The 9,042-nt window shown below is 41.6% G+C and overlaps 1 protein-coding gene across 2 annotated transcripts in view; it reads right to left on the reverse strand.

The window, feature by feature from the left end:
- The window catches only part of SECISBP2L (SECIS binding protein 2 like), a 31,357-nt gene extending 27,657 nt beyond the window's left edge, over window positions 1-3,700 (reverse strand). For both annotated transcript variants that reach the window (XM_065641622.1, XM_065641620.1), the window contains exon 1: window positions 3,510-3,700. In XM_065641622.1, coding sequence (XP_065497694.1) covers window positions 3,510-3,527 — 18 coding nt within the window. In that variant the 5' untranslated portion in view covers window positions 3,528-3,700. The remainder of the gene's footprint in view (window positions 1-3,509) is intronic.
- Window positions 3,701-9,042: the final 5,342 nt, after the last annotated feature.

Below are 9,042 nucleotides of genomic sequence, written 5' to 3' on the forward strand. Positions count from 1 at the left end.
AAGGGAACCATGCATAATCCTCTTCCCTTTCACAGAAGTACCAAGCTCAGAATACAGCAAAGTATTAAAAATTCTTTGTATATGTAGAAAATTAGCAAGTGGCACAACGTGACAAGTTGGCATGTTTAAACTCAAAACCAGAATATTCTAGAAAAAAGGGGAAAAATCAAATTTAATATTTACGGTTACAATGCTTGTCCAAAGATGATAAAATAAGCTTCCAACAGGATCCTCTTCACTTACCTAGTTTACAGCACTGAACAGCACATAAAAACTTCTAAACTAACACTAGCAACGTGAAGTGGCAATATTTGAATGCCTTGTAGCTTATATACTAAAAGTATTAATGCAAACCATTCACGTAAATCAGCTTCCTCATCTCCACAAACTAGTCAATGATAAATAAATTTGTGATCTCAATGTTACAATGTTCATATATATATATATTAAAAAAATAACATTTAAATTCACTGAAGAACACCTTCTATTACAAGATAACACTAAACTCATTTTCTTCTTTCAAGGTTCAAGAGAAAGCAACGTGCAAAACAGATAGCACAAGAAAACTAACCTTTTCCAGTTTACTTCAGTCAAAAATCCTGCCATGGGTAAGAAACACTGAAGTGACTTGGATAAACTGCACAAACCATTGCTCCAGACCTACTTCTATGGCAAGCACGGTATCAAGGCAACTGTTGAACAGTCAGGAACAGCAGAGGCAAGCACAACAGGCTGTCTTTAAGCAATACTAATACAAAACACAGGTCACTGATTTTGCAACTCCACCTGATTTCATATCTGCACTAATGGAACCAAATGTCTGAATCACAGGGCAAGACAAATGCATAACAGTGAGAAAAATCAAAGCACAGCAGTACCTTTGAGAGGGGAAGCTGTTTCTCTAATTTTCTACTGCAATCAGCTTCAACAGAAAGAGTATCAGAGGTCACATGCTGAGTTTTATCTCTTGTAGGAAAATAATCTACACATAACTGCTGAAACCCAAACACTTTGTGATGGGAACAGTTTCGGTTCCGGTATAGCCAGAAGTAAACTTCCACACCTACTACAAAAATCACAACACATCCTATCATAAAATAATTGTTTTTAAACAACTTTATTATGTTTTCTGCTATGTCAGCTGCCAAAATATCACTGAGCATATCATAACAAGCAAAGTCATACCAGAATATAGGTAACAGAAACCCGAAGAACAATCCGTAAGTAACACCTTTTGTTATTTAGGTGTCTAAACATTCTTGGTGCCTGACACCTCATACTGATTTACTGAGCCAATATCACAAAATTCTTTTCAAATACATTCCCCATCAAAAGCATTTGTGATCCTCCTTTACTCTTGAAATACTATAATATAGTACAATAGTCCTACTCCCTCATACTCTAATTCCACAGTAGTTAATCCTGTCTGCATGTACAGTTACCATATTGTGGCTGAGAGTGTTCTGGGGGAAAGAAGAGCATAAGTACTGTTAACACACATCTGCACGCTTTAATAGTCATTTATCAGATGCCACGCAATACAGATGCAGAAAAGAGCCCGAATCAAAGAAAAGATGGAACAGCACCCAAAACTGATGCAACCTCGCCAAACACTTACACTAGTAAAGCAGATTACATTTAATTCTAATGAGTACAAAAGGTTCAAACCCAAAGCATTTAGAGATCTCCTAATCAAGATGCTACTGTATAACTGGAAGACAAAAGCAACTAGATAGTTGAATCATTTTAGAAACTCATCAGGTATTAATTATTTGTTGGCCCAGAAGCCTTACTAGTGGATAAGGAACCAACAGAACTAGATGTACTGCAAACAGACTAAATAAGAAGATGGTTCCTTCTTCAAAGAGCTTAACTGCACCTTCAAGTTAAAATATTGCACTTAGTTAAGATAATGACATGGAGTCAACACTTTATACTGTAAATTACACAATGATTCTCAGTTTTCATGAACTATTTCCAATAAATAATACGAGAATGGTTTGATAGGTGCATGTGTGTGAACCTCTGGTAATGAAGAGCCCAAGCAACTCAGAATAAATATTTCACAAGTGAACTGCAGTACTAATTACACATGAACCAAACAGAAGGGAAGGGGAACCAACACACCAAAACTCGAGATTTTAAAGTAAGAAGTACAACAGATTAGACTAATGTAAATTTTACAGAATAAGTTTTTCTACATGAAGGCAAACAAGAAAGCACAAAAAAAAGGGAATTTGAAATTATTACCACACCAGAAAGACTAATGAGAAAGAGAGTGGGAGCCATACTGTAATAAGATACACTGTTCACTAACTTCCTTGGACATACAGACAAAATGAAAAAGCAATATATCTTACAGAGTGCATTGTTACTCAGTATCTACTTTGCTACAGCAGCTTGTGTTATTTTATTGATTAGACCTAGTATTAGAAGCCCTGGAGATGCCAAAGCTGAGAACAAAACAAAACGGCAGTAATTCGTGAATTTTCAACACATTCTGCTGAAATAGAAGCTTAAAAGTAAGATCAGGTTGCTGTGGATGGTAACATTCATTTTAGATAAATCTTCTTTTAGAACTACCTCTTGATAATGAAACATTTTATTGCTTATATGAAACCAAACATAAGAACTCTTAACCTCCAGCTTAAGCTTCTTCAGACCTACAGTCTGCAGGGTCTTAAGCATAACACAAACTGATTACCTTAACAAAGCCAAGTTAAAGATTGAAGAAAAAAAATTAGCGAGCTATACCAAACTCTTGCCAACCCAGCTAACCAGCTGAGGCCATCAGCTGTGTCCTAACGCTGAAAACTTCAACCTGAGCCTGATATTTACAGCATTTCAACAAGAGTGACAGGTCTCTCACGTTGTAAAGTTCTCAAGAAGCCTGTAAAAGGTTCTTCTTGGGACCAGGCAGGTTTAAATCAAGTGCCACTAACTGCAGTTATTTTCTAAGCTTGAAACAAAGCCTGAAGGAACAGGAGGGAGGCGGTCAAACCGGAGCTTTACATCCCTTCGCGAATACCAAGGGAGATGCTCAGGGCTTCCCAGCCCGGCCCGGCAGACCGAGCCCGGGCGCTGCTGGGCTGGGGACGGGCCCGGCCCGCCGCCTCTCGCAGGCCGGCGCGGGGAGAGGAGACGACGGCCGCGTTACCAACCCGCAAATGTGCCCCAAGCTCCCGCTGCCAGCCTTGAAACCGCACCATTTGAAGCCTCCCGGGGGCCGTTCTCCGGTGGGGCGGTACGGCAGCCCCCTCCAGCACGGCTCCCCGCCCCCGCCGGCCCCGGCAGGCCGCGGGCCGCGCCCTGCCCCTCTGCTCGGCCGCTGCCTGACAGGACGGGCCTGACCGACGCGGGTCTAACCGGGCTGGGCCACCCCCTCACCGCCCCCCTTCTCTCCCCGCCCGGCCGCTCGTCCCCCTCCCTCACCGCGGCGCCGAGGCGTCGCTGCTCCCTCCCGCCACAGCTGTTTACGGTCTCCTCAGCACCGAGCCCGCCCCTCGCACCTTGTCGGCTTTGTCCATGGCTCCAGCTGGGCTGGGCGGCGGCGCTAATAAGGACGGCGGAGAGAGCGAGCCCCCGCTTCCTCCATGGCGCTGGCTGCCCCCGCTGGGCTCCCGCACACACCCAGAGCGGCGCTGGCCCCGCTCGCAGCTCTCACGGAAACCGAGCCCCGCTACGCCACGGCCGGGGGCGGGGAGGGGAGGCGGGGACGGCGGCGGGGGGAGGGCGGCGGGGAGAGATCATCTGGGACGGAAGCTGAGCGGGCCCAAGCCGCGCGGAACGCCTTCGCCGGAGCGGCGGCGGGGGCCCTCAGTCCGCCCTCCCGCCGGTGGCGGTTGTCGCGGGTGTCCCCTGCCCGGTGGCTCGCTGGGCCGTGTTCCGGCCACCCGTAAACAAGCGAGGCTGTGAGTTTAACATTAAAGAAATCGTCCCAAATAAACGGGGAGCGGCGCCACCGTACTCCCTCTGCCCGAGGGCGTCGCGTGAGGGGGGCAGGTGCATGCGGGGCCCGGCTCCTCAGAGGCGCTGGCGGGGGCGGCTCGGGCTGACGGCGTCCTTGAAATTATCTGGAACGTAGAAGGTTAAAAAAAAAAAAAAAAGGATGTGATTTATCTAGAGGCAGAAATCTAATAATGTCACACAAGCAACTTGAGCACAGGCCGGGCTGTGAAGCGGCTGAAACCCGTGGGCCTGTGTGGTGACCAGGTCCCTGCCGTTGCAGGCGGGACATTTCGAGACGTGGGCTTTAGCACAGCCTGTGTGGTGTTTATTTTATTTATTTTCCTGCCCTGGTTTTAACTCATGTTTAATTATAGTGAGTAATGCCAGCAAAGTCCATGAGGCTGTTGTTCACTCCTCAGACTGTTCATCTGTGGAGGATGGGAAATCAGTGCATGAGCCAATGCCGTGTAACAACATGAGCTCCTAGATGCCTGTTCAATATGTGATGTTCTACATTTCATTAAGCTAATATGTCTATTGCCTTGGGTTTAATGGAAATCGAGCATGATTTATCTATGCGTGGTTGATAATGTTTTATCAACATTCCTTAAAAAAAAAAAAAAAAAGAACAACTAGGCTAAGTACTTTTGTAAAAAAAAAAAAAAAAAAAGGCGAAGGATATTCTGGAGCAGAATCTTGAGAACTTCCAGGTGAAATATATTTATAAAGTGTATTAATACAAAAGCAGGTTTCTGCTTGATAGAGGTTCTTGTGAGAAATAAATAGCTGAGGTAAAGGAAAAAGTGAGCCTATATCTGAATTTGCCAGAGCTAAAACTACCAAAAATGTCTCTACAGAGCTATATTGCCAGAAATTCCTATATTTAACCTTTCTTTTGTAATTACTTAATCTTTGCAGGTTCATTATGCTACATATTTGTTCTACTTTATTAAAAAAAAAATCTATTTCTTGGATTAATCGACGTAATCCCTTTGTATTTTCTTAAGTTGTTCTTCACCATTAAAACTTCATACTTAACACATGGTATTATGAAGATGGCTATTACATTGCACAGTAAGATCTCATCTTGCAAAGAGATGACACAAACAGAAATCATATCACTGCCTTCTGTGCTATTCCATTCACATCAGTGTAACTTTTGCCTAGATGTCTGCAACATTACTTAAGTTCTGTGACTTAACATTTTAATGGGGTTGTAGCCAACAAAGTTATAGGTCCCACGGATCATATGGGAAAGGGAGAAGGTGAAGTTGTAATCCAAATTAAATTTAACTACAGGACTTCTGGTAACTTGAGTGAGGAGTGTTTTACTGCAAATAAGGAGAACAGGAGGGCTGCTGCAGCACCCTAATTGATACAGAACCTCATCTTAACTGGAGAAGCTACAGCAGTTGTACACTTTATATGTACTTCTGTATCTTAGCACTTTTCTTGATGAGATTAATGGTCGTCAGAACTAACCCAAGTGTTCATAACCCTAGGAAGCCATTTCAAGGTAGTAACAGATTAATTTCAGGGTATGATGATACGTTCCCAGGGGCTTTTACACAATGACATTGGTTATTTCAACACAATAAGCCATGAAAGTAAAACTGGGGATTAAGCTCGTTATATCAAGAGCTTTCAGCTGCTGCAATGGAACAGTATTTCATCATTGATGAACTTAAATATGAGATGTAAATCTACAGATAAATGGTTATGAAACATAAAATAAGACACCTAAACTTAATTGCTGTAAATGAAACGGCAAATCCCTACTGAGTGAAATGTATTTTATTCCCGATAGTTGAATGTGTTATGCTTATTTGTGCAAAACCTAGTCACTGCATCTCCCAAGTAATGTGGGAGAACTTGCCTGACTGGGCAGAAAACAGTGAAAAAAATCCCACTGAAACAGCTATAGAACAATTGTCTTCTTGTATTAGCACACCAGCATTTTAGTGTGGAATGCAGCTTAATTTGTCCAAATTATTGCTGACCACAGAATATATATTATGACATTTGCTTAAGATAGTTGCTGTATTTTTAAGAAATAATGAGTCATTATGGCAAGGCTGTTCATTATGAAATCCTTCTTTTGTTCCCAAGATACATACCAACACAAAGGTCAATTTGAAAGGGCTGTTATGCATACTTAAACAACAATAAGAAGTTCTAGGATCTAAATTGGGCAGTGATTAAATAGACATCAGATCTACATAAATCTATACAATATACATATACAGAAAGTCATGCTAGATGACCTGAGTGGCCATTTGAGAGAAAAGAACGCAAGTCTCCCATAAAATTTAACTCTGTATTACCACCAAAAAGGAAAACATACCAAAGCACTCAGAACCAGTTATATTAGATCGCCTATCCACAGCTATCACAACTATGCCAGGGGATCTGGTTACATCATCGTCATCAAGTGTTGTGTAAGAGAACTCAGTGTTACAGTCCTTACGGAAGCCATTAAAAAAAACAACAAAAAAAACCCCGTTCAATTTAAACACACTGGTAATTGCAGTAGCTGGTTTTGAATATTCAGTCCGAAGGGTCCAGTTCTCAAACCTGGCAGTTAGTAAACAATTATTGCTACTTTTTTATTGTAACATGGAGTAAATGAGCGAATAGTTGAGAAGCAAAAATGATGCTTGAACCTAGCGGGTGCTGACTGCAATTTTGCTAGTAAGTTGTTTGGTTTATTGCTACATCTGCTGGATAGTGGAGATATCCTTCCTGAAGACAATGGAGGACACCGACCAAATGAAGAAGAAAATCTAGGTCAACCCAAAAATAAAAACTGGAGTCTAAACCAAAATATCTCAGCAGTACAGAAAGGCACTTGGTAATGACTATTCAGAATTAAAATCACAAGATTACAAGCAAATCTAACAGCATATGTGTGGCTACTCATGCTCTCTATTTACATAGGCTCTATTTACATCTAGTGGGTAAAAAGTCCTACAAAACACGGAAGGATGTGATTACGCACGTCTCATTGAAATCAAGGCAGGTTCTTATACTGCAAGCTGAATTTGCATATAAGCTTAATCGCACGGGCATGGAAGTGTGAAATATGGGTTGCTCAGTAACACCCCCCTGCACCCGCGAGGTCTGAGCAGGCTGAGACCGAGCCCCATGGCAGCACCACCTGAACCTGGACCACAGCAGCACTAACTCATTTGGAGGCTGCTGCAGTGAGCAAGAGGCAGCGGCAGCAGGTATGCAGCTGACTCCCAGATGACAGCTTTACTGGACTGGGGCTAAAATCCTCAGCATAACTATTGAAAAATACAAGTACAAAAAGCAAAGTATTTCTTGGCAAATAAACATTTGCATCTCGTGTGGGGAGATAAGACATGTGGCGTCCTGCACAGACAGCTAAGGGCAGACGCAACAGGAAACTTAGTGCAACCAGAGTGGGAAGGCGAGCTGGGAACTAGCCCGCAAAGCTGAGAATCACAATTCTGAGAGCAACATGCAATTGCTACCTGACAGCAGCCAGAGCGAGCCTAGCACTCCCACAGAGAGCAGCTGCAAAGCACCCCGAAAGCCAACCGGGACAGGTCCTGCCTTGCAACTCTGTGTAAAATGGCCAGGAAGGGATTAGCCTTTACTCTTGCTGTAATGCTTACAGTTATTACATCTAAAATCTAGTGCTAAATATGCAATTATTATAACGCAGATGCAGTTTACATTCTACCTTTCCACAGATTTAAAAGCATTTAAGGCAGAGATAATATTTTCTGTCAGTATCTTAATTGACACTCAACTATGACTAGCTGTAATATAGTATTTTATCTAGTTCTCTAATCCGGTTCTAAAACATATTTTTAGCACTTTGAAAATAATAAAGTGATACCTAAACTTTGATTTTTAAAGTCTGTATTAACATCTATATAGAGAAATTTAGTTCAAATAACTGCTGTATTTTCGAGAAACCTAGGGGTACTGTCCTGAGTGATGTCATTTTACTCTTAATCCATACACATACAGTTCCTGCTCAAGTAAATTAATTCACCACTCCTCAAAAAAAAAGTAAACGTGAGAATACAGTCTTCAAATAAAGACATGTTTTACAGCTGACAACTTCTGCATAATTACAAAAGTCACAGTGTTTATTAACAGACTACAATTCAAATACCTTCATTATATTATTCTGCCAGGTGCATTTCAGCTGCCTTGCCCTTTTGTCTTCTTTGTTGTTCAATATTTCTAAGCATACTGAAAATGAAAATGAAATGAAAATGAAATGAAAATGAAATGAAAATGAAATGAAAATGAAATCCTCACTACATCATGGTTTCAGATCCAATCCATTAGAGAAGGGCTTTGATATGAGAAAAGAATGCATTCCTCCAAAGTAGGTTTGATAAATAATAATAAAAAAATCTAAAATGCACGCAGACATAGCACCCACATCCTCCCAGATTTCATTTGCATGACGTTCAGTTTTAATGAATAAGCTACCAGAAACTTAAAAGAGGGGTTTATATATACACAGCTTAATTATTATTGCCATCTTACATGAGATTACAATAGCTGTTAAAATGTTCTTTTGCAAACAGTGTTATTTGTACTAGCTAAGGTGCCAGTTCTCTTCTACCAGCAGCAACGAAAGGTTTATAGAAACATCCAACAAGTTGTGAAAAGCATGGCTTGACAATTAATGACAATTGCAGAAATTTAATGATTGGAACCGACACTGGAGAATGCAGTGAGACTGCTTTGCACTTCTTGAACAACCTGCAGTGCAATAGTATTCTTTGAAAAAAATTCACATTCGCCCTCTTCCTTCAACTGCTTGTTCACTTTTCCTGAAGGGGCAGAAATGACCCCAGAGCCACATCTACCAGGGAATAAGCGGGCTATAGCAAGTATTAGCAAGTTCTGCTGCAGTTGTGTGACAACACAGCTCCTCTCTAATTCCCAGCAGACAATTATCATCTTCCAGGCTAAGAATTACAAGAACTCAGAAAAAGGGGTAGAAATCCCTTAGGGATTAAATAAATCTTCATTATGTGCCTAGAGCACAGATGCTAAGGCACTGTATGCATGAGTAACAACTAAAGTATGCCAAAACACACA

The sequence above is a fragment of the Caloenas nicobarica genome, chromosome 10, assembly GCF_036013445.1.
Source record: "Caloenas nicobarica isolate bCalNic1 chromosome 10, bCalNic1.hap1, whole genome shotgun sequence".
Lineage (NCBI taxonomy): Eukaryota > Metazoa > Chordata > Aves > Columbiformes > Columbidae > Caloenas > Caloenas nicobarica.